The 24,374-nt window shown below is 41.5% G+C and overlaps 1 protein-coding gene across 8 annotated transcripts in view; it reads left to right on the top strand.

Annotated features, from left to right (window-relative positions):
* Nucleotides 1–19,331, top strand: part of GPCPD1 (glycerophosphocholine phosphodiesterase 1) — a 44,101-nt gene extending 24,770 nt beyond the window's left edge. For 7 of the 8 annotated variants that reach the window (XM_032681909.1, XM_032681910.1, XM_032681905.1 and 4 more), the window contains exons 8-20: nucleotides 187–433; nucleotides 1,503–1,665; nucleotides 1,757–1,889; nucleotides 2,117–2,171; nucleotides 4,057–4,149; nucleotides 5,561–5,638; nucleotides 6,602–6,641; nucleotides 7,399–7,460; nucleotides 8,343–8,408; nucleotides 9,166–9,302; nucleotides 10,492–10,627; nucleotides 10,960–11,120; nucleotides 17,549–19,331. In XM_032681909.1, coding sequence (XP_032537800.1) covers nucleotides 187–433; nucleotides 1,503–1,665; nucleotides 1,757–1,889; nucleotides 2,117–2,171; nucleotides 4,057–4,149; nucleotides 5,561–5,638; nucleotides 6,602–6,641; nucleotides 7,399–7,460; nucleotides 8,343–8,408; nucleotides 9,166–9,302; nucleotides 10,492–10,627; nucleotides 10,960–11,120; nucleotides 17,549–17,753 — 1,576 coding nt within the window. In that variant the 3' untranslated portion in view covers nucleotides 17,754–19,331. Of the gene's footprint in view, nucleotides 1–186; nucleotides 434–1,502; nucleotides 1,666–1,756; nucleotides 1,890–2,116; nucleotides 2,172–4,056; nucleotides 4,150–5,560; nucleotides 5,639–6,601; nucleotides 6,642–7,398; nucleotides 7,461–8,342; nucleotides 8,409–9,165; nucleotides 9,303–10,491; nucleotides 10,628–10,959; nucleotides 11,121–13,976; nucleotides 14,080–17,548 lie in introns of all 8 variants that reach the window. The other variant, XM_032681911.1, reaches the window with a different exon arrangement.
* The last annotated feature ends 5,043 nt before the right edge of the window (nucleotides 19,332–24,374 follow it).

The following is a 24,374-nucleotide window of genomic DNA, read 5'->3' as shown; positions in this document are numbered from 1 at the left end:
AGGCAACGGCTACAAACTCTTGACTCTTATGAGGGCCCACTGCATGTAGTGCTGTCCTGCAGATAGTGGAGTTGAGAAGAATTCTTCTATTGTATGAGCTTCTGCTCAAGCTTCTTTCTAATTCTTTATCTTTTTCAAGGACACTTCTGTGACTTAACTATTTGTTTTATATATCTGGTTGAACAGAGTAAAATTGACCCTAGAAGGCCTAGAGGAAGATGAAGATGATGAAGAGGGCCAAGAGAAAACATCCCCTACTGTACCTCAGAAAATGGCAAACACTGTGGAGTTCTCCTTAATAAGTAATAATGACTATAAATGTCGACACACTCAGCCAGACTGTGGTTATGCTCTGCAGCCAGACCGATGGATAGAATACACAATACAGACCATGGAGCCCGATAACTTGGAATTAATCTTTGATTTTTTTGAGGTACGTCTGTTTACCCCTAGGAAGCAGCTCCAGTCTGCCTTCGAGAATTAGACTGAATTACTGTGAAGACTTCACTGTTGAAACAGGGCCACTGCCTGATATTCTTGGATCTTCTGGATTTGTTTACACAAGTATGAGGCTATTGGCTCCCAGCCCATTTTGCAGAAAGGTTTTGTGAGTCTCCTTGATGTGGCACAGAAAGTTTTCCAGTTCTGATTATTTAGATGTCAGTACAAATTAGACTCAAAGCTCTGTGTGTGGTACTGTAGTTAGGTTGATTTGATATTTATCCTTTACCACAGCTAAGTTTTGCATCTCCTGCTTGATCCTGAACAATGTGTATATGAACTAGTTATATCACAATCATTTAATCTAAATTTTTATGTTATAAGCAGAGGAGATTTCTCTGAATTAACCAGTGCAAATTAAAACTGGATTCTCATTACTCTGTCTGTTATTTTGCACTCTATTTTTCCCCCTGAAAGATCCTAATATTCAAAGTCCATTTTAAAAGAAAACAGCTTTTTATCTCTTCATACTGTGTATGCAGAAGAAAGTTTTAAGCATTCTCTCTTTGGTCTGCAAATGCCCTTGAGATCACTTACACTCATAATTGCAAAGTGTCTACATAGTTCCTTGACTATGGTCAAGTGCACATTCTGCATATTAGTTGCCTTCCTCCTTCCCTGGAAATGAATACAAAGTTATTTTAAGCATGTGTGTTATTCCAGTTAATTTTCGTTCTAAATATGACTTGGGCTTTTTAGAAGACAGATTATTTCACACATGCAGTTTTGACCTGAAAAGCTTGTCAAATCTAAGTTTTCAAAGACAATTGTGAGGTTTTTTAGATTTCCATCAAGATTTTCACATTACTGATAGTAACTTGCAACACACTTATGTTAAACAATTTCAGCCTGAAATGAGAGTTTTCTTAAATACACAACAAACTTGTTACGTCAGTGCCTGTTTGTATCTTCCTGAGGAGCAAGGAAGAAGAGTTTGTTTAGAATTCTCACCTACATATAATAGTAAGTGGTTTTGTTTTTGTTTTTTTTTTCATTTTTAGGAAAATTTAGGTGAGAAGGTAGTACAGGGCGATGCACTCCCAGGCCATGTAGGTTCTGCCTGCCTCCTGTCATCCACAATTGAAGAACTTGGGAAGAGTGCTGGAATTATTACGCTTGCTATTATGAGCAGAAATCCAAGGAAGACAATTGGAAAAGTTAGAGGTACAGCTGATGCAAACAACAGATGTAGATAACTTCACGTGAAGTGATCCATTATCTATTGACATGAGAAGTATTGGTGTTTTTCTTGTAGTGGACTACATAGTTATTAAACCGATCCAGGGATACACTTGTGATATGAAGGCTTCATATGCAAAATACTGGAAACCAAGAACAACTCTAGATGTTGGACACAGGGGAGCAGGAAACTCTACAACAACAGCTAAGTAAGTTTGTTTGTATTTTAATCTGGTGTGATTATGTTTCATTTCACTGACATCAGTTCGGGAGGCGGACTCTTAAAAAAGCTGCAGCCCATGGTCAGTCAAGTCACTTCAATATGAAGTGTGGGTGTTCTCCAAAACAGAAACTTCTGATTTGTATTTCTGTTGTTTCGATGGACTTCTGTGCTATGCTGCATCTAACACCACCTTTTTCTTTGCTGTTATTTCAGACTTGCTAAAGTTCAAGAGAACACCATTGCCTCTCTGAGGAATGCTGCTAGTCATGTATGTACACACGTTTTCATACATGTAATACCTGTAGTTTAAACTAGGTTGGCTTGTATGCTTAATTTCCATGATTCAGTACAGTGAATGGTAGTTGCACTGATGTTAAATTATGTCAAATCACTGTAGAAGTTCCCTGAGTAGTGGGAAGTAATACCTAGATTAGGCTCTTATTTTCAAGTTCATAAAAAAAACTATCAAGACTTCTTCCATTTAATATGTTCTAATACAGAGAGAATTTTAATCTCAACCCTGTGGAGACATAGGGTTGGAATAAATTTGAACAAATGAATAAAATTTTGGCACTGCTGGAGTCCGTCAGCATAACTCTCGGGTGCCAAATGTCTCACTCAGAGACTGCTGTGTAACAAAACTTGGTGTCTGAAAATGTGGCCTGGGAGCTGAGCTGAGTCCTTTGTTTTGGTGCTTGCTATAGTGAAGACTTGAAATTCTAAGAGAAGACTTTCAATTACTAGCTTCATGTGCTTAAACTCTGTGATGGAGGTGGTCACTTTTATTCCTTCCAGTAATCTTGATCACTGAAGTGTTCAGTGACAAGAATGATTTAGACAGTCTAGTGCAGCAGAGTAGCTGGAGGCAGAAGTACATTCAGAGGTTCTTTGGCTCTTGTTTTCACAGTCATGTGCTGCTGTGAGATCACCTGCTGCTTAACTTCTCTTTCCTAAGCCTTTATACCTTAATGGTATTAATACAGGTTCTTGCAAAACACCTTTGAAGTTTGTTAAAGGCATAGGAGTGGAATCTGGAGTTGGCTACTGGTTCTGGAGTACTCCCCAGGAGTCATGGCTGAAAGCTTTCTCTTCTTTTGAAGTCAGAGTATAATTTGAACACAGTGACTGGAACATGCGCTGACTGCAGACCAGAAGAAAACTGTAGCTACTAAATTGTTTTGAACAGTGGTTCCTAATCTCTGGATGGGACACTGCAGGTTTATGGACGGGTTTTAAAAAGCCCACAAGAAATGTGCATTGAGGTGGAGTCAGCAGCAGCATCACCAGAAAAGAGCTTTCAACTATTTGCAGATTGAGAAGACTGAAAGCCACTGCTCTAAAAATATTTTTGCTGAGAAAAGTGCTGAAAAAAGCCTGTCCTATTTTCTCTGTGAACTGATTGGAAAAGTGTGAGTCAGGATGCTAATTTGATGAATGGCATTCTTGGAGGCCTTTCAAAGGAATGATTTGCAGACAGTCAAAATAAGTAAAAACCTCAAACTTTTACTGTTTCTCTTTCTTTCTGGCCCTTCCTCTTTTCAAAAAGATTGTACTTAGAGCTCTTGGATCTTTTTTCCCTTTTTTTAAGCTCAACAGAAAATAACATACAGCTGAAGGGACAGGAGAATACTGGATGCAGCTATTTCTGCTCTTGCACATATAACACACTTCTGCTGTGTTACTCACTAGTGACTCCAGAAGCTCGCTGCTCTATGGAATGGCTCCCTAAGGCTTTGCAATATGGAGCCATCCCTTGTCTCTTGGTGGGGTAGTGGAGAGGAGGGAGGAAGGACACTGCAAAGGCATGTATATTTTAAACATCTGTATTTAAAAATACCGTCCTAGCCTTTCTCTGAACCCGGGTTTACAATACTTGAATCTTACTAGAGTGTTTACAAGATTGAGCAAGATATATATATATAGAGAGAGAGACCTGCATTATGGTAATTAAAATACTTTCCCATGTGAATTTTTTTTCATTATTAATCTGTTGCTGAGCATAACTTAACTGGTAACAGCGAGTTGAATTCAACTTCTGTGTGATCTCCAGGACCTGTAAATACTGGACAAGTGGTGTGCAGTTCTGTAGTGCTTGTGCATAAGTAGTTAATGGTTTTTTTGTTTTGTTCTGTGTGTTCTTCAATTTTCTGTAGGGAGCAGCGTATGTGGAATTTGATGTACATCTTTCTAAAGATCACGTGCCTATTGTATACCATGATCTCACGTGTTGCATGGCCATGAAAAAGGTAAAGAGGATGACATTTGTATTTTATTTATAAGTATGACCATTCCAGAAACTGAAATGCCAAGCTCTCATAGAAATAATTCTGGGGACTCAAAGGATGGAACGGGAATAAATATGCAGCATTACTCTGTGCATGAAGTAGAGCAGGGAAGTTGAGTTTTTCCTTTTGATATTGTAGAAAGAGCTTTTGAGATGCACTGGTTTTTTGGCACTCCTCAAGCCAACATTATAGTTATCGTTTAGCTTTCTTTTAAATTTAAGATATGGAAGAAAAAAGCAGGCAACTCCACTATATTCAGTACTGCCTGGGGGACTATTTTAGTTGTTTTAGAGCAGTCTAAAACAACTTCTGCTTGTTTCTTTTTGAGGGAGAGTAAGTGTGATTCTCAACATGACTTCTCACTCTTACTGACACTTAAATGTTTACTTGTCTTAAGTAGTTATGTATTCATAACTCTTTAGGTCAAACCAAAGTCTGCTTTGTTTGGATCCCAGTAGATGGACAGCAGAAAAATGGAAGAAACAAGGATCTCCTTCATTTAGAGAGTTTGATTAGCCAAAAATGGCCTGACTTCCATTATTTTTTTTAACTCTTTCTTTAACCCTTTTTAACTTCAGCATTTTGCTCTGTTCCTTAACTGTGAGGTAAACAATATATTTCATGTCTCATGTGTAAGTGAGGCTGAAGAACTCTTGGATTGCTCAGTGGATCAGAAGAAAAAGAGCTAAAACCAGAGGTTCTACGAGCAGACTGTCCTGTCTTTTTGGCACTAAGTCCTCTGTCATCAAACTCTCACACCCTTTGCAATATTGCAAATTATAAAAAGCTTGGTTTTGAGCAGTTGTGGAAATGGAACTTTACTAAGTGAAATGGATATTCAGTGTATCTTCAGTCACTACTGTCTCGCTCAGTAAAATTTTCTATGGTGAAGAGGGGATGTGAGAAATGGACAAAATTTTTTTGACACCAGATCTTTATTTTGGGAGAAGGGTGTGAGTGTCTCAATTTTATCCCAGGACATTTGTCTTTTTTTATTAGTTTCTGTGACATTGGATAGACAGTAGTAAACTGCCTTGGAGTGGTTTTTACTGCATTTCTTTACTTGCAAACCTTTTTCCCAATTAACAATCAAGTTTTTATAGAATAAATATACTAACTTTTTGTGAAGAAAGAACTTTAAAGCCTCTGACTTGTGTGAAACAAATCCTGTTTTTTCAAATGGACACATGTTCTATGCTTTTAAGTGACTGTGTTGTCTCCTGAAAACTGATCATCTTATTAAGATATAACTTGTATCTTTATCAATAAAAGAGGAAAAAAATAGTTGCCTTTAATGTTACCATATTAAAAGCATGTAGGCTTTTTTTGTAGTTTTCAGTTATGCTTAATTATGTATTGTTTCTCTTCAAAGAAACTGGATACAGAGCCTTTGGAACTGTTTGAGATTGCAGTCAAAGAACTTACATTTGATCAGCTGCAGTTATTGAAGGTATTGTTACTTTGGCTAGTACAATATGCTATGTGTAGAATTTCAAATTGTGTATGAAGCTTAGAGTTTTTGGCAGTAACTAAAGACAGTTTGGGAGAGCACAGTTCTAAAAATTGTGTGAATAGAACAATTAGCTAATTCCAAGAAAAATACTTTTGCAGCATGGTTACAACTTGAATAAATTTCATTACTTGCATCTTCTAGAAAGGTGGTCTGACAGCTTGTGTCCACATTATGCTAACAGTGATAATTTTTAAAACATAAGGAAGGTTGAAATTGAAGATGGGGTTCATTGAAAGCCAATGCTTTGAAGTCTTTGAAGAAAAACATCTGTCCTGAAGTCTGTCTAATTTTCAAATATTGGAGGGATTGCATTGAACTACTCTACCTTCTGAGCAGAAGTGCCCTGTCTGACTCAAAGGGGAGTGGGGGGATGAGACTGGGCCACTAAAGACCCCATTGAGATACCTGTTCTCAGTCAAGGAAAGCATCTGGCTGATCCAAGAACTATATGATCATTTTTACTTGAAGTTACTTGCACTGCTCCTTTTTGTGGAAGAGGGAATTTTAATAGAGAGAGGGAGTTGGTCCAATATCTGTCTCAGTATGTGACAACGTTATAACACTGGTCAGGCCTCTGCACTGGATTAAACATAGAGGAGAGATTAATGCTCAGACTTCTTCACATCTTGCTTTTGAATTATACTGTGTATGCTTTTACCCTTGAACATGTTCTTTCAATTTTCAGTAAGCATGTTTTCCTTGAAATCTTTAAAACAAACTTTGAAAGGAAATTGTGATGTGTACTAGGATGTCCTTTGTTCTTTTGCAGATTACTAAAACTGTGTCTATAATGGACCTTTAAACTTAAAAATTAATTTATAAGGAAATTTAGTTACATTTTGCATGTAAGAAGATCCCTAGGGGTAGAGTGTTTGCTAATGTTACTCTTATGTTCTTCAGCTGGCTCACGTGACTGCCCTGAAAGTAAAAGATCAGAATGGTAGGTACTAGTTTGGAAGAGTCTTGAGACTGATTCATTACCGTGTATTTATACATATTCTATGGCTACAGTTGCTCGTTCTAATCACATTTGTCATCTTCCTGAACACTTCTAAATGCTTATGTAGTTAATTCTGTGCATGCTGTGGAGTTCTTTGCTGGGAAGTAAATATCTCAACAGAAGTTACTCCCCTTGAGAAGAGGGGACAGGACTGTGGAAGGTTCACATATATAGATCAATATATGAATAAACATAACAAAGTTGCCACTAATGTTTCATCTTAGACTTCTCTAACTTCAGCTCTTCAGAATTGCCAGCAAGAACTTTGGTAACTGCTGTAGGGTGTCTTATAGGTGCTGTAGTTTTTGGCCTTAATTCATCCCCTTTATAGGGACAGCAGATGGTCAAAGTACCTCGCACATCCTCCCAGTCTAGGAAAAGATAAAATAAATAAGCCTTGATAGGCAAGGCTGCTTCTACTGGATGTCATTCAGTGAGTTGAAGTGGTGAGGGATGGGAGAAGCCATTTCGGATCAATATTATGGCGAGGTTTTAAATGATTGTCAAAAAATTTTTCCCACTGGCAAAATGGGAATTGCCAACACCATCGTTGGAGTATGTCAGTGTTAGAGGGAAGGCATAGGTAATCAAAAGGTAGACCTAAAAGCCTTATGAGTTTGAGCCAGCCTTTTCTTGCTGGGTTTACTGGGATTATGCTGCTGTTTGTTTTGATTCAGTATTTTGTATTTCTTTCCAGCATCTTTTCAAGAGGAGGAAAATTCTGCTTTTGAGACCCAGCCATTTCCTTCACTGCAAAGAGTAAGCAAACCTTATATGTAATATAAGGTTTATATACAAAGAATATAGATGATGATGATGATTGTGGAACATGAAAGTATGTGTTTTACTTTCAGCTTTGCACACAAGGGATATTAATTTTTGGCTTTAGGTCTCTGATATCAATGCTGGAACTGAGAACATGGGCTTCATTGTTGGCCACTGGAAGCTTTTCAGTGCTTAAAAGTAGTAGTTTGCAGATATTTCAAGCTTCTTAATTCATGAACCCAAGTTGCATAGCTCATGGTACACAGGGGCATTGCATTTTAATGCATTGATAATTGTTTCTAATGTTGAAAAAAACCAACCACCTGGCCTTAGGGAGTTAATCACATAGTATTGGCCATCTAGCAGAGCCAGCCACAGAGAAGTATGTCCTCATTCATCACTGTTTGTGTGAGCTTCACCTTTGATTTGAAGGCACCTTACAAATAATTCTTTACAAGAATTTCACGTGAAAGAACTTTTGTTCTCATCATCGTCATCATAATGGCAAGCTCATGGATTTCTTACTTAGGACTATGTGTATATATATATTTCTGGAGAAATAAAACCCATTTTTTCTTTAGGAGAACAAATGGGGCATTTCTTATACGTGTTAAGGTGAATTGACTTGCATTTGTGCCTTGTCAAAATTTTGTCCTTAAGATTTTATCCATTTGTATGCATTTATTAAGTTGAAATTAGAGTAAAAAAGGGTGTATATGTATCTTGTGTTAAATGTTAAAAACCGGGGAGGGTGTTAATTTTACTCTTAGACACCATTGGCAATAAATTCCAGTGTATTCTCCCAAAAATTACCTTCACAGTACTTTGTTGTCCTCCTTTACTCTGGGGTCTTTTCATAATTAATTTTTTTTTCAGGTCCTGGAGTCTGTTTCTGAAGACGTTGGGTTCAACATAGAAATAAAATGGATCTCCCAGCAAAGGGTAAATAAATGTACCTGTGATTTCTCTGACAGCTAAAGCTTGTAATTTGACGTGGTGCAGTAACACAAGCAACTGTTGCCTTCTAGTCAGCACTGTTGCAGACTCAGCTGGATTGTTTAGTGTTCAGTCTAGAAGGAAAAAAAGGCTAGGACTGGAAGCCTGGAGTGGGGGAAGGAAACTAAGGAGAGTGATAGGTGCAAGTCCATATGCATGGAGACATGCTAATAGTGCTCTCAGAGACAGGTCAGCTGCGGGAAGACTGGTACTTGCTATTCTCAAAGAATATCTCATTTCTACAAATCTTACCACTGAATTTGTATGTTCCACAGAACCACAGAGTGGGTCAGGTTGGAAGGGACCACAGTGGGTCACCTGGTCCAAGCTCAGGCATTGCACAGGATTGTGTTTATTTAGAAATAACAACAGAGAATATCTGCTGTAGGTTTTGGTGGTCTGTCAGGGAATTCCTTTACAAAATTTTCAAAATTAGAATAGGCTTCCTAGAAATGTTTTCCTCGGACAGGGAGACAGTGAATTTTTCACTGAGTCTTATTGCCATGAGAATTCAGCTGCCTCTCAGACTGTCAGTCCTGTAGAGCTGTAACTAACATTCAGCAAACTGAAGGGTTGATTTCTGTATTCGGACTGGCAAACTGAATTTTCATTTTGCTCAGGTAGAATGAAAGACCATTACTGGTTAAAATAATTTCAGTAACCATTAATTTAAATGGCTGAAGCTTGTTCTTTCTTTTTCTAGGATGGACAGTGGGATGGCAACTTGTCAACTTACTTCGATATGAACCTTTTTCTAGATATTATTCTAAAAACTGTTTTGATGAATGCTGGAAGAAGAAGAATTGTATTTTCTTCTTTTCATGCAGATGTTTGTACAATGTAAGTTAAGAAGATAAATTATATATTTTCTTTTTCTCTCTTTTTTTTTTTTTGTAAAATTTACTTTGTACATAAGAATATCCAACAGGAACAAATAACAATATGTTTTGCTTAGACATAAACTTTGGGTGGCAAAATAGTTGGAAACTGAAACAAGACCACTTTGCCATCAGAAATGACTCCACAATCAAATAGGAGAACAAAGTCATAGTAGATATTTTTGTCAAGTGCCTTCCTGAATGCTTCACTCTTTCTTGACACAACAAAAAAGGTCAGGGTTTCTTCTGGTATCCCAAAGTCTTTTTTTAGTCATGCTCCAGGGGTATGCAAGCTCAACTTAAAAAACAAATCATTTTCTTACAATTTTTCACTGTATCTGCCTTTTTGAAAGGACAGAACACAAAAGAACTTTTTGTTGCCCATGTTTGGTTTAGGTTTTCTTTGTGGTTTTTGTTAAGTGGTTTACTTTGCTTTTGTGGAATATCATATTGAAAGTATTGGGGCACAGAAAAAGCATAGGAGTTGAACTGGTGAACAAACATACATAGGAACTAAAAATGTGGTGCAGTACTTGGTAACCAGAAGTGCTTCAGCACTGTTAATGAAAGGCTTTATGGAAGCTTCATTTGATGCTGCTCTGATGAAATACCATTGAAGAGTCAATGGGCAAGGCAAAACCAAGTCAAGGTACTGCTAAAAGGGTTAAGAAGCAAGTGTGTAAGAACATGCCAGTCTCAAAATTTTGCTTCCATCTGTTGTCATTTCATACCACTCTACTGGTATCTAAGTTGAAAAATACATTAGTAAGGTTAGGTTCTTGATATTAACCATGTTTAGAACTTCTTATCATGGATCTTCATATTACTCTAATCTGCATTTAAGAAGAAAATTACAGAATTAAACAGACTTCAAGGATTTTATATAAACATTTTGAGGATGTGGGTCTGAGTTCAACATGAAGTCAAGCTTCCCTTAAACTGTGTGTTAATCTCTAATAATGGGAAAAGAAATAAATAATCTGAGCAGTTTGTCACACAGTTTGATGCTAAACTGTAGTACCATTCCGTTGCACCAGCTAGGAACTAGAAGAATATGCAGCACAGAGAGGAATTCCACTCAAACAGTAAGATTGAATTCCCCTGCTTTTTATTTTTTCATTTCCTACTTGTGAACTTCTTTTTTCTAACAGGATTCGGCATAAGCAAAACAAGTATCCTGTGTTATTTCTCACCCAAGGAGAATCCAAACTCTATCCAGAGCTTATGGATCTTAGATCTCGCACAACTCCAATTGCCATTACTTTTGCACAGTTTGAAAACTTGCTGGTAAGCTGACAAGTTCCGGTACCACTCTGCGGTAAAACGAAACTAAATTATTACTACTTGTTTTAAATCTATCATTTTTCACACAAACACTTAAAATTACAACTAATCTCATAAAAGAAATACAGTAAAGTTGGGTAACTGCCAAAATAATGTCCGTTGTTTCAAATGTCTAATACAGTGTTTTAAAAATAGCACTATCAATAAACTCTCTAATTGGATAAATTATTTTTTATTATTATGGATGAAATCATAAGGAGCTGCAAGTGTCAAAGATTAAAAAAACTGATGTGTTTCAGAAACATGAATTTTAATTGAAGTCTTTTGTATTTCAGGGAATTAATGTGCATTCTGAAGATCTGCTGAGGAATCCATCGTTTATTAAACGGGCCATATCTGAGGGCTTAGTTATTTTTTCATGGGGTGATGATGCAAATGACCCAGATAACAGGAAGAAGTTGAGAGAATATGGTGTTCATGGGCTAATATATGACAGGTATTTAATTATAGCTTTTATAAATAATCATCATCATCAAGCTTAGAAACTATTATATCTTGATTCTGGTGAAATGTCACATTGCTCCTTGGTTGACTGGGTACAGAATATCTTCCTTGTACTGCAAGTACAAGAAGCCCATAAACCCAGATCAAGAACAAGTCTAACACTTATTCCCACTCTTTCAGCTGTATATATGAAGCAAAATAATTTGTTTGTTCTGAGATTAACATAAATGTAATTTGATTCTTTAAAGAAACAGTGCATGGCACACACATTTAAGATGCTACTGGTATTCATGATGATAGTTTTTAAGTTATGTACATGATATGGTGAGAACAATATTATTTAACAGTTTGACTGAAAGCTTAAGCTTTCTACATTAAGCTGTGGAAATAGTTAACACAACTTAAGTGAATAATTTTAACTTAATTTTTACCAATGTTCTGTTGTGTTTCAAAGCTGTGAATTCACCGTTTTTCCTATTAAAATTAGCTTGGAGGGACTCTAGGGTGAACTGCTAAATTAGTCACTACAGAAGGTAGCTATTCTATTATTTCCAGAGAATCCAGGTGGACATCAGAATATCAGGGTAAATATTTGAACAAAAGCATTTTTGTGGTATTTAGTTCCTCATAAACACTAAAAGTTTTAGCTCATTTGTCCCTGAAGATGTGAAATTCATTAATACAAGATGATGATTAATTTGAGAAGCTGTATTAAATGAGAAATTCTGATAGATGAAGAAGAATGTCATTGGGAAAGCATTAAGTGTAACTGAAGTGTCAAATTATAGAAGGCTTTCAAGCCTTCTATAATACCTAATATAATACCTAAGGGTATTGCTTTGCATATTTTTTACCTGAAAAAATAAAAAGGGAGGAAAGGGATTAATAATTGTCAAAGGGTCTGTTTTATAAAGTGAAAACTGAGAGTCAGTTTAACATATCTAGAGGCAAGAAATCAAATAATATTTGCTCTTTCTTTCTCACTGAAAAAAAAAATAAATAGTTAACTCTCTATTATCTGTTCTTGACTGTTAAGAGTCCTTCCAGAGTGGTGGGTCCATTGCTTCTGTGGTTTGCCAGAGGTCTCACTTCTTGTACTGTATAGAATGTCTCCTATTCTCTGGCAGTAAAAAAGTATAAGTAGATTTTTACATTGGGGATCAGCTTCAGACTGAAGACATTAGAACATAAGTCCTCTTTCTTGTCACAACAGTGCTGTGTGTTGTACCTCTGCTACAACTCATGATTGAGGCCCCTTTTAGTTGATGAAAATTATCTCTGGACTAGAATGCAGATGAAACTCTGACTCTTTGATGTACAATCCTAGAGTAACGAGATTGGATCCTATTATGTGCATAACTTAAAGTAATACATTATTGGTTCATGAATAGGTGGGGTGTTTTAATGAAACACTGCTGTGTAAAATATTCTTAAAGTGTCTGTTCATCTGATGTCTACTAATCCAGTCTTCCAGAGTAGCTTATTACTCTTTGTGCAACGCATATTCACTACTATGGTAAAAAAATTAAGAAGGTGACAGCCTCATTTTTGACTTCATGTTGCTTTTCTTACTCCAGATACTCAACACTACTTAAATGCTGTTGCATTGCTGTCAAGGCTGCAAGTCTGCTACATGTCGTCTTATGGTCCCTATTGTGCTGTTTAGTGTGTTTTGAGTTGTAGTAGGATAACAACACCTTTTATCTCACCTTTTGGTGGCTAGCCAATTTGTTGGAAATCTGAATTCCCTTGTGGATTTAACTGAAGAAAACTTTCCTGCACTATTTAGATCATCTAGATTCTTAATAGTGTTCATCTCTCCTCTCGCTGCCTGCCCCGTCTATCACTTCCACTTTAACATCTTTCCACTTTATTAAGAGGAACCCCAGAACTAATAGTAACTCCAAAGCTGTTTAAAAACAGTAGTTCTGCACTGCATTTTTTTTCGTTTTTCAAGTTACAAACTGCAATTTGAGTAGCAAACAATTATCTTTTTTCAGTATCATTGTTGCAGGGAAATGTTGTTTCCCCTTTTTTCCTGTAGAATGTTCCTTTGCAATTCTTAATTACTTTTCAAAACTTACTAATTGTCTAAATAAAATTAAATTCAGTCTTAATATAGGTCCCTTTAGGAGAAATATGACACTTTCTGAAAGTTGCATCAGATCTCTCAAGGTGGACACTTTGAAATACAGGTGGTATTTGCAAGTCCTGGACAGAATGTCAAAATGTAAAGCCTGGCAGCACATGTTTCCACTCCCACTTGGAGCTGCTGGGTAAAGAGGCAATCTTCCAGATTGTTTGAGACTATGAAGTTGATATTAAGAGTTTAAATAGGTATGGTGTAAACATCCATATTCCTGTGCTGTTTGAAGCTTAGAAATAAATGTATTTAAAACTACTGTGAAGCAGAACTCGAGAGAGAGATGTACTTGCCTGTTTCAAGATCTAGAAGTAAGTAGGGACTGTAGTAATTAGAGTAAAGCCAGTTCATGCTATTGTTGTGTCTTCAAATTCCAGAATATTTCTAGGCCTGAATCAAGGCTTGCTGCTTCCATGTTTTCTGCAGAATTTTTGTTCTCTGGATTTATGGCTAAGTCCAGATATTTATCAAAAATTGCTGTGCCTGGTGTTCTGTGTTGCTGTTTACTAGACATTTACTTATACTATCTTAAGTGCTAGTTATCTGAATAAGCTAGGAAGAGAACAGAGGAATTTTAGTGAATTTTTGGTTGCTTTCATGTGGCCCTGAGTTACTGTATGCAGTAGTGATTTCTGAGGTAATGAACTGCCTGCATAGCGATAATTTCTGTAAGCTGTGTTTTCCAAACTTTAATCATCCATATAGAATTGGCCAAAACACTGTAGCCAGTTGTGAAGATGGCAGAAACACTGTGTCCTGAATACCAAAAGCTGGTGATATCAAGCACTGGGCAAAAAAAAAAATGCAGGTAGGGGGTTCTGACTTTGCTTTGCATGAAGAAAAGCTGCAAGACTAAATCTGGGAAGCTTACAAATGCCAACAATATTAAAAGAATGATCTCACTGGGGCAGAGGAAAGAACACACACACCTCTCTGCCCCCATCCAGTCCTTTCTCCACTTGGGCTGCAGGTTATTAGATACATCCAAAGACATTAAGCCAAATGGATTTTCTGGTGCTGTTGCTGGGATGATACTCTACTATTTTCCTGTGTTCAACTAGTTTCATCTCAGTGTTTAAAGTAACCAAATTACTTATATTAAAAAGGACAACCTACAGAAAGGTGCCACCTCTGCCTTCAGGCTTTTATTTGGGCCCTTATACAGAAGAATACTTTATGTGCATGACTGGGTATATTCTGTCTACACAGAAATCTCATCCTTAAAATGCTTTATTAGTCTGATATTTAGATTTTAATTAGAGAAGAAACTTATTGTAGTGAAATTCTCTGGCTTGGCAAAAAATGATGAATTTTAAAGCAGGATTTGTGGGATGATTTATCTGGTATTTTTCTCCTGGGTAAGCTTTGTCAAACAGTCCAGGAAATACTTCTGTATTTGAATATACTTAACTCAGTAAGAACAATGCAGTCTTATGTTTTTACACCTGTTGGCTATATATTAAATACCAACGTGGAGAGGGAGTGGGTGCTAACCTACACTTGCATTATCTTTTTTCATTCACTTTACATGATCTGAATTTTATTTGCTGAATAATACACACAACTACATAAAAATGCTAAATTCTTATGCTGAAAGCTTTTCCATGAGAACTTTCTTAGGCTGCATGTTGCATTTGTGGACTCTGGACAAAAGCTCTGTGCTTGACTGGTATTAGTAACTTCCCAAAATTTAACACAAATTTAGCTGGCAATCAAGGCAAAAGCATTCCAAACACGTCTCAGAAGTAGCAGACTGTCTAAATCTGCGCTGTCCTGTTTGCCTGAAACTGCATGTTACTTAAATAACAGCATGGATATATGAAGGAAGTGGACTAGTATTAGTTGATTTATAATTTAATCTAATTAAGATATTATGCAGTGGCAATCTAAGTCTTCCCTATTTTGTGAGTTGCAAATAAAACTAAACTCAAGTTTACCTTGATACAAAGAAAAATGAAGAGTTTTAATCAAAAGCTTCACAAAATCTTTTTAGCATGAAAACAGTATTTCAGTACTGATGACTTTTGTCTCATATGTGTTTTCAGAGGTTGCAAAAACACCAGACAGGAGCTTAAACACATCAGTTTTACATCCACTGCATGACCCTGCAATGTCCTGCAAGTCTTTGGTAGAAAGTGCTTATTTTAAAAAGTAATTTTTAAAGGATTCTTCCCAATCTTCTGCGGGGCTTGCTTATTAATAGGAAGTTGAAGAATGGAGGAACTTTGGTGCATAGCTACTTACAAATAAGTGTCCTGTTGAAGAGTGAAGGATAGGGAGATGTTACTTATTTTGATGGTGAAGTTGGAAATAATTAATTAAGAGACATCCTGGAACTATGCTCTATTTTTACAAACTGGTGGCTTACTTTCGTGGACCCGAACGAAAAGTGAGGACAAGAAATTCTGAATTACAAGCTGTGCTTCAAAGTGTCTTCTCTGCTTTTGCTTTAGAAGAAACACTATATACACATTGGAGCAGACTGGCTCTGGTGGACACGTTCAAAGGAGCTTGGAGGGTTGGATTTATCCAAAATGTCAATTGAAAAGAATTTAATATGAAGCAAGAATTGGAGAATTTATGCTGTAGTAAAGAACTAATAAAATACCTGCCAGAAGCTGCTTAGAAACATGCTTAGCCATGTTCTAGGAACAAGGTGCTTAGAAACGTGCCTTTGCTCTTCTGGTGCCTAACTGATGGGAAGGACTTGAGGTTCTTAGTCACGAAAGTGTATTGCTGTATAGAAAACTGTCTTCTAGTTTCAGTGCTTTGTCTTGAATGCATAGAGAAATTCATAATGTGTAAGCTAGCTTAACTGAAGAAATACCTGCATCCTGGAAAGAAGGCAGAGCTTTTATTTTGCAGATAGCTTCCATAAGGCAATTTTGGGTTATATCTTAGGCCTGTATTGGATTATAGGTGCTGTGCAAGTAATTTAACTGCTATGCCTTCTATTTGAATTTCATTAAAACAGACAGCATTTATCCTCACTTCGAGGGGTTTCTTCACAGAAATTGTCCTCGATCATACTGTAGAGAATGTGATCCATATCATTATTTCCTGTAGAAGTGTTTCCTTATTTGAATCCTGTTGTTATATCAGTCTTTGAGCTGCATTTTGTTTTGGATGTCTCAGAGTTGCCAGCAGTTCACAAGTTGTCTTGTTGGGGTAAAAAGGCACCTTGCACTCTGTTATTTTGGTTGTGACACTGCATTCCTTTTGGACATGCCTTGAAAACTTATGAAGGACAAAGGATGATGAAATAAAACCAAACTAATTTTTTGAAGGAATCATAAGGAAAGGTATGAGTATTCATAAAAGACTAAGGCAGAAGCCATGGTAATTTCTTCCAGAAGTTTTCATTTGAAGGAGATTAACCTGGAGATGTGCAATACCTGAAACTGTGTATGCACAACTGGATTCCCAGAAGGAAATTTTGGATATAAATAACATGCTGCTGTTAGAAATTACTGTTGGGAGATCAGGATGTATCCCTATTGCAATACATGTTGTGCCGTAGTTGGGCTACAGGAACGCGACTGCTTTTGCTTTATAATGAGTTACACCAAAATAGTATTGGAATTATGCTCAGTGTCATTGTCAGACTCAGAATTGTGTGTTGGATTTGGACAGTCTTGTGTGAGGTGACATTTTAAATCCTGCAGGTTTGTTTACATGTGTGAAAACAAGAAATTGAAATGAGGATAGACTATTTGAAATGCTGTAGGTAGTTAATTTACATTAGGTGTGAAGAAAGATCAGATTTTCTGGTTTTCACTCTTGACCTAATATTGTTATGGTAATTCAAGAGAGAGGTGGTTCTGAACTGGGGGGAGGTAAAACAGTTATTGAAGCAGTAAGTATAAACTCCTTTCAGTATAATGTACAAATAGTATATCAGTCTGTTCAAATAATCTCAGGGCTCTGAAATTTCTTATGCTTTTAAGTTTGAAGCCTGGAAAACTGCTCTTACTGTTTTGTGCCACCTGTAAAATCACATTTTTTCAGGAGTCGAAGTAAGTAAATGCCAATGGGTAGCTTTTTAGTATATCCAATGAAATACTAATCAGTCTGTGTAAAAGGAATACCATTTTATATTGCAAGATGAGCAGCAAAACTTTGGATACTAACCTCAAGTGAACTCTCTTTATAGACTTGCCAATACCTAATTTTACTCTATTAGGGGAAAAAAACCCCCCAGTTGCTTTATCTAGTGTGCATTTCTGTCAACTGTCAGTTTATACTGATCAATGTTTTTTCTTTTCTCCTTTATTCAGGATATATGACTCAAATCCTGAGCAACCAAATATATTCCAGGTGGAGCAGCTGGAACGTCTCAAGAGAGAATTGCCAGAGTTGAAAAGCTGTGTGTGTCCTACAGTTAGCCACTTCAAATCCATAGTTCCATGTAAATGTCATAATAGTTACCTGGAAGAGAAAGCTGTAGATAACTTGAAGAGTGTTCAGATGCAAAAGGACTAATTTTAGGCAGAATGCTGTTTTGTATCTAGCAAATTTTCACTATTGGAATAGTCCTGTCTTACGCTTTCAGGTTGGTTTATTTTATTTTTAAGTCTCCAAATAGCAATAACTGTGTTCCTCCTTCCTAACAGTACTTGCTAAAATTTCAGACAATGTTAAATTATTCAGCCAGTTATAGTTATTGTTCCACTTTACATATGCAGTTTTAACTTGCCCCTATAATCACGTCAAATCTTGAAAAACAAAATTAATGCTAGTGCTTTTAAAAAACAAATTAATTAAGCAGTCTCAGTAGTGAAAGCTCAGAAACTAAATCTTAGGGAAATTACAATGAATACAAATTACAATATTGAATATGCCGAAAAATTGTTTTGACATTAATTTTACTTGGAGGCTGACAAGCTGTAGCATTTATCTGACAACAGGAAATTAAGAGAGTGATTGTGAGGTAAATAGATCTGGCCTATAAAAAGATCTGAGTGAACTGGTACCTCATATATATGTATTTGCACTGATAGATCCACCTGTACAAAGCTTTGTGCAATTTGAAAATATTTATATAACTTTTTTAGTAAACTGCAATCATTTTTTCCCAGTTCATTGGACATTTAGGCTGCTGCCTTTGTTGTCTTGTTTGTCAGTTTGTACTGTGCCTGTGTATAGCAATTAGGGGTGAACCACAAGTATGATTTTATTTTTTTTCATTAGTCGCACACAGGCCTGCAAAACTTTAAAAATGTTGCTAATAATTTTAACAGAGTTACAGAAACATCTTCAGTGGTCGAGAATCTCTTTTTGCACAGTAACCTTAATGGACAGAATACATACCATGCACAAACTCTACAGAATGCATGCTTTATCTATTAAGCATGAAATTTCGGTGTTTGCTGAGGCCCTTGCATCTTTATGGTGCTAGTTATGTGTGAAGGATGCAAGGACCAACTCAACAACTTAATCTTTTTTGCCTAAAAAAACCACAAGCCTGTTTATTCACAAACATTTGAAGAAAAGGCTGTACCATAAGTGGTTTGTCTTATTTACATAATGCAAGCTACTAGCTTTTGTATTTAGCAAGATTTTTGGCTTTTACCTTGGAGCAAGAATCACAAATGTACTGAATTCAGATAATCGGTATTCTCTTGACTGGTATCTATCCTCTGTAATTTATTACAAAGTCATAGTTTAGAGTTCTTAATAGATAAGTATGCATGTCCTTTTTCCTCCTGACATTGCAGGTCATGCCAACACAACAGCTGTAACTTTCTACTGAAGTGTTAATGTATAATAAGAATGGAAGATATTTATTTTTTTCTCTTGTAAATTGACAATGAAAACAATAGTATGTACTATATTCTTTATATACGGTCATCGCTATGTAGAACTGATTGTACAAAGCCATTGCAAATAAGTGCTTGAGCCTGCACTGCTGAGCAGTTTGAAACAGCTTGTTTTGACTTGTGTATTTGAGTATTTAAAGCTGGGGTTTTTTTGTCCTGCACAAACAACACAGTAATGATTAGGTATCTGGAAACCGCCTTTTAATAAAAAAACAAACAAAAACCTACAACCTAAACAAAAGTTGGAAGTGTTGTGAGCTGTGTTTTTGAGAAGGGGAGGGGGCACTGAACCGGAGTCTTTACATCAGGAACTTGCAGCTGTTATCTGATACTTTCCTCACTTATGTGATTATTTCTTTATTGTTTTCTCATTTGTATACCCATGTAGGATTCTCTTGACAGATCTTGAGGGCTTTATCAACAGATATTCAGTGCTTAGCAGAGTTTGTATCACTGCTCATGGAAGCTGGAGAGCACATCCACAGTGATGTTGAACGTGATACCTATTTTGTGTGAAGGTGGTTCAAATGTTGTGCTGTCTGAAGCACCCTCTTGGACTAACCACAGTGTGGTGCTCAGAAGGGCTTAGGCACCCTTAAAAACTTGGTTTACGCCTTTCAATGCCCAGAGAACAGCAATTGACTATTCTGTTTAAGGGGGGCAGGGGAGAAAATAAATACACCCACTGTGACGATTTTACAAGATAGTTTTGAGCAGTGTTACAATGGTGTTGTTTTCTTGCTGACTCCCTTATTTTACGAGTAAGTTGTCAGCAACTTCCTCCCAACCTGACTGCTTTAACAAGCTCTTCTGCTGTGTCAGTTCTTGGAGCTGAGCTTGGCCACTCTGAATAGCCGAGAAAGAAAGCCTGTAACCTTTGGGTTTCAGGTGCAGTTGGTGGGCCAGCCTGGGCACTCCATGGGTAGCAAGAGCTCTCTGTCCTGGCATCTGAGCAGACCAGCTCAGCCCAGCTGCCCTGCGAGGCACGATGAGGTAACCAGGGGTGGAGCTGAGGTTGTTTGTGGGAGATTTATAGGACATGGAGGAGCTCCTCCCAGCTCAGCCCAGCTGTCCTGCAAGCTCTAATCAGCTCACCATTGGATGGAGCTGAGGTAGTTTGTGGGAGATTTAAACTGCAGGGAGAAACTGCAGCTCAGCCCAGCTGCCTTGCAAGGCCAGCTGACCAGGGGTTGGAGTCGAGGTCATTTCTGGGTGATGGAAACTGATCCAGGGAGTGCAAGCAACAACGAGTGTGGCCAACAGAAGCCGGCAAACACGGGTGTGGTACCTCAGTGAGGGTGTGGCAGGGGAATTTGGGCAACAAGTTGAGCATGGTGAGCAGGAAGGGCACAGCCACCCTCCCAGCTCTCTCAGTTGGCCTGTGAGCTAGGTCTGTGGCTGGCTGTATTTTTGTGGAATGGGAATGCCACTTTCAGCACAGGGCTACAAAAACTGAATGATGGCAGTTCCACACTGGAAAGAAAGCTCTCGTGCAGTTGGTGGGCCACTCTTGGTACTCCATGGACAGCAAGAGCTTTCTATCGTGGCACTTTTTGTCTGGGAGGAATCTTTGTCCATGTTAAATTTTCGGAGTAGGACTGGCAGTTTCAGTGCAGGGCTGAAAAAAGAGAACAACAGCCCTTTCACCTCAGGGTCTCCCCCAGCCCCGCCAACCTGCTCGGAAGCAGCGCAGCCCTGAAGGAGCTCCACAGGAACCGGCTCAGCAGGCACCTGCCAGCCCTCAGCAATCCAGACAGCAACATACGGGCAAGCCACAGATGCTGCTTCCTGCCCGGGACGGGGCTTGTGGCCCCCTGCAAGGACCAGCTTCTCAGGGATTCCCACAGCTCCAGGCTCTGCCCATCCACTCTGCCCCAAGTGTTGAGGCTCTAGCAGAACCCCCCCAAGGCCGAGGCCTTTGGGGCAATTTCCTCTTCCCCACTGCACACCCGGGCAAGTGTTGCTGAGCACAAGGGCCCTTTTTCCCCTCTTCCCCCGATGCCCTGTGGACACCGGGCACCCAAAAGAAGCTCCTGGGCATCTGCGTATGACAAGATTTCTTTACTATTCCTACGCTGGGGGTAAAAGGAAGGGCTTGCAGAGAAGAGGTGTCTTCCCCACAGGCTCAGGTGGCCCCAACAGACAGAGCTGCCTGCATCGACTCTGCCCACAGCTACAGCAGCACAGGCAGACTCAGCCCCACAGAGAAGGCCGGCTCTTCCACCCCCTGCCGAGCCGGTCCTCGCAGCCGCTGGAAACCTGGGGTAGGGAGCTGTCTGTAGATTACTGGCAAAGTTGATGATTTTGAAGCGCCAGGTTTGAGACAGCGGGGCTCTGTCATCTGTGATGGGCTTGAAGGGCTTGAACAGAGAGGAACAGAGCCAAGGTCAGAGCCCGGATCGGTGGCGACGCGAGGAGCCCCTCCTGCCTGGGCCATGCCAGCAAGGTCTTGCCATTGCCAGGAGGGAGCAGGGCCCAGCAGGATGAGGCAGAAGACGCTGGCCACCATCCCCCCCCCCGTTGCCCCTGAAATGTCTGTCTGCTCTGCCCATGCCGCCCCTCATTCTGCAGGGAGCAGAGCCCTCCGCAGCCAGGGCAGGACTGCAGCTGCCTGCCCAGGGTCTGTTGATCCTCCACCAGCCCCCAGTGCCCCTCACTCACCATCGATGATGAGCTGCAGCTCTTTGGGCTGTCCCCTCAGGTAACCCCCGGCGATCCCTGGGAACACAGACCCTGTCACGGCCCCAGCGGCACAGCTGCCCCCCCCAGCGGCGCTGCCAGCCCGGCCACACACCCTCCTGCCCTGGCAGGGCTGAGCCCGGGGCCTTCCTGCCTCGGGGCTCCCAGGGCTGGGCTGGCACTCGGGGCTCCACAGCACACCCCTGGGCCGGATGCTGCTGCCGCTGCAGCAGCCGGGGCTGGGCCCGAGCTGCGGCGGGCGGGAAGGGACCGCGGCCTCGTGGCTCACCCATGAACTTGATGGCTGCCTCTCGCAGGGGCTGCTGTGGGCTCCGCAGGTACGGCAGGGCCTGGTGCATGTACTTGGCCGCTCGGCTCCGGTCGTTTTTTAAGCTGGAGAGAGCAGCAGGGCACGGAGGGAAGGGTTGGCTGGGGCTCTGCCGCTTGTCCGGACGCTGCCTGCGCCCAGACACTGGCCTCCCCTGCCGCACAGCCCTGAGCCCGGGCAGCAGCCGCTGGGGCCGGGCTTTGGAGGAGCAGAGGGCTGGCTGCTCCCTGGGAGCGGCGGGGCTGCCACTGCCCCACAGCCCAGCTGGGCCGGGGCTCCAGCGGCTGTCCCACAGGCGGGTGCAGCAGTGGGCAGGGGCACAGTGCCAGCCCCACACTGTGGGCATCGGGAGCTGGGGCTTTGGGGCCGTCCTTACCAGGCACTCGCCAAAGCTCCGTGGCTCCTCTGTGTTCACCAGGTGCCCAAGATCCCTCCTCTTCAGGAACCTGGTCACAGCCAGCAGTGCTTTCCGAGAGGCCTGCAGAGCAACGGAGAGCGGGACGTGGCAGCGCAGCCCAGGGCACGGGACCCCTGTCCCTGGACCAAGGCCAGGAGGAGGCTGGAGCCCGGCAGGTGCCAGGCCAAAAGGCAGCCCAGCCCCCTCCCACGGGACACCAGAGCCCACGAGTCCCTCACCTTTTTCACGACCACCTTCTCGTCATGCCGGTGGAAGTAGAGCGGGAAGCAGGCTCAGGCACCGAGTGGCTTCAGGGGCCTCTTTCCCTCTCTCTCGATCAGTTTTGATCACACGAGTGAAGAGGGGTCATGGAGCCCTCCTCACACTGCTGTCCCTCCTGGTGGAAAGAAAGAGGAAAAGACCTCAGCAGCAGCTTCTCCAGGCCCCAGTGGGCACAGGCCTGAAAATCCACAGGGACCAAAGTTTCCCAGCAGTACCCAGAGCCCGTGGCGGGGGGGGGGGAGGGAGCGCAGAGCCTTACGTGGTCAAAGAGTGGCCGGAGCGCCTCAGCCAACTGCAGGCCGTGTGGGTGGGTATTAGGGGGTCTTTGCCGTGGACTCTCTTCGTGGCGCTGTGTCCACAGACTGCTCCAGAGCACGTTGTTGAACACAGAGAGGGTCATCCAAACCACCTCTCTGTCTGCATCCCCCAGTAGCTGCACGAGCCTTTCATTCAGGCTCCAGATGCTCTTGGCCTGCGAGGAAGACATGTGCTGTGCCGTGAAGCCACCAACGGCTGCACCGGCAATCCCCGCTCCGGCGGGGCAAGCCCCACGTGCTGCCGCGGGGCCCGGAGGCCAAAGGCCTGTCCCGAGGGGACTCGGGCAGCTGAACGGGGAGGCAGCAGAGCTGGGAGCAGCTGCCACAGCTCCCGAAGCCCGCCAAGCCCAAGCGACTGCCCCAGGATTCCAGCACGGCTTCAGCCAACTGCCCCTTCTCACCATCACGGGATCCTGGCTGAGAGCCACGAGTACTCGGAGCGCCAGTTGACCGCCGCTTTGTGTTGGTGCTACCCGAGTTCCTTGAAAGCATCTCCAGGACCTGTCAAGCTTCTTGGTGTCCAGGCAGTCCAGGACCTGAAAGAGGAAGCAGGAGGGTGCCCGGCCAGCAGGAGCCGGACCCGCACAGGGTGGGCCAGGCAGGCAGCAGAGGCGAGGGCGGGGCACCGTCCGGGCAGCCTAGGCCGCGAGAGGGCAGAGAGGTGGAGGCAGCTCGGCGAGGCAGCGTGGGCAGCAGGTCACTCCACAAGGAATGCCATGGCAGGCAGGTCCCAGCACGCTCCTCCCTGATAGAGCTCCAGAAGGGTGGAGTGTGATGCGGGAACACAAGGGGTGGAGACGTGGCGCTTCTACTGGCGGGGGGAAAAAAGTTTAGCATCGACCTGAGCAGCGCGGGTAAACCTCTCCGGGAGGGACTCAGAGGCCTGGCTTCCCACCAGCCCAGTGCCAGGAGGGGACCAGGGCACTCTGGGAGGCGGCTCCTCCTGTGCCCAGCCTCTCCAGCCTTTCCACTCTGCCGGCCGTCCATGGGTGACAAGGCCCTCTGGCCACGCCCACGGGCGCGGTGTGGGGTGCCCGTGCACAGGCGAAATGACAGGGCAGCGGGGACAAGGAGGTCTCACCTGGCCAGCAGAGACATGGCAGTGGCGGCTGCGAGCATTGAGGAGCGGCCCAGCCACGATTGTCTTCCCTGAATTCACCACGTCCTCCCAGTGGAGACAGCAGAGCAGGCCTTCCTGGTCAGCACTGCAAACCTGTGTGCAGAGCAAAGCCCAGGTCACGCTGGGAGCCTGGCCCCAGCCGAGGGCAGGGGAGGGAGGGA

The sequence above is a fragment of the Chiroxiphia lanceolata genome, chromosome 3 (assembly GCF_009829145.1).
Source record: "Chiroxiphia lanceolata isolate bChiLan1 chromosome 3, bChiLan1.pri, whole genome shotgun sequence".
Classification (NCBI taxonomy): domain Eukaryota; kingdom Metazoa; phylum Chordata; class Aves; order Passeriformes; family Pipridae; genus Chiroxiphia; species Chiroxiphia lanceolata.
Note: the sequence above shows the minus strand (reverse complement) of the source record. Positions and strands in the feature narration are given on the sequence as shown.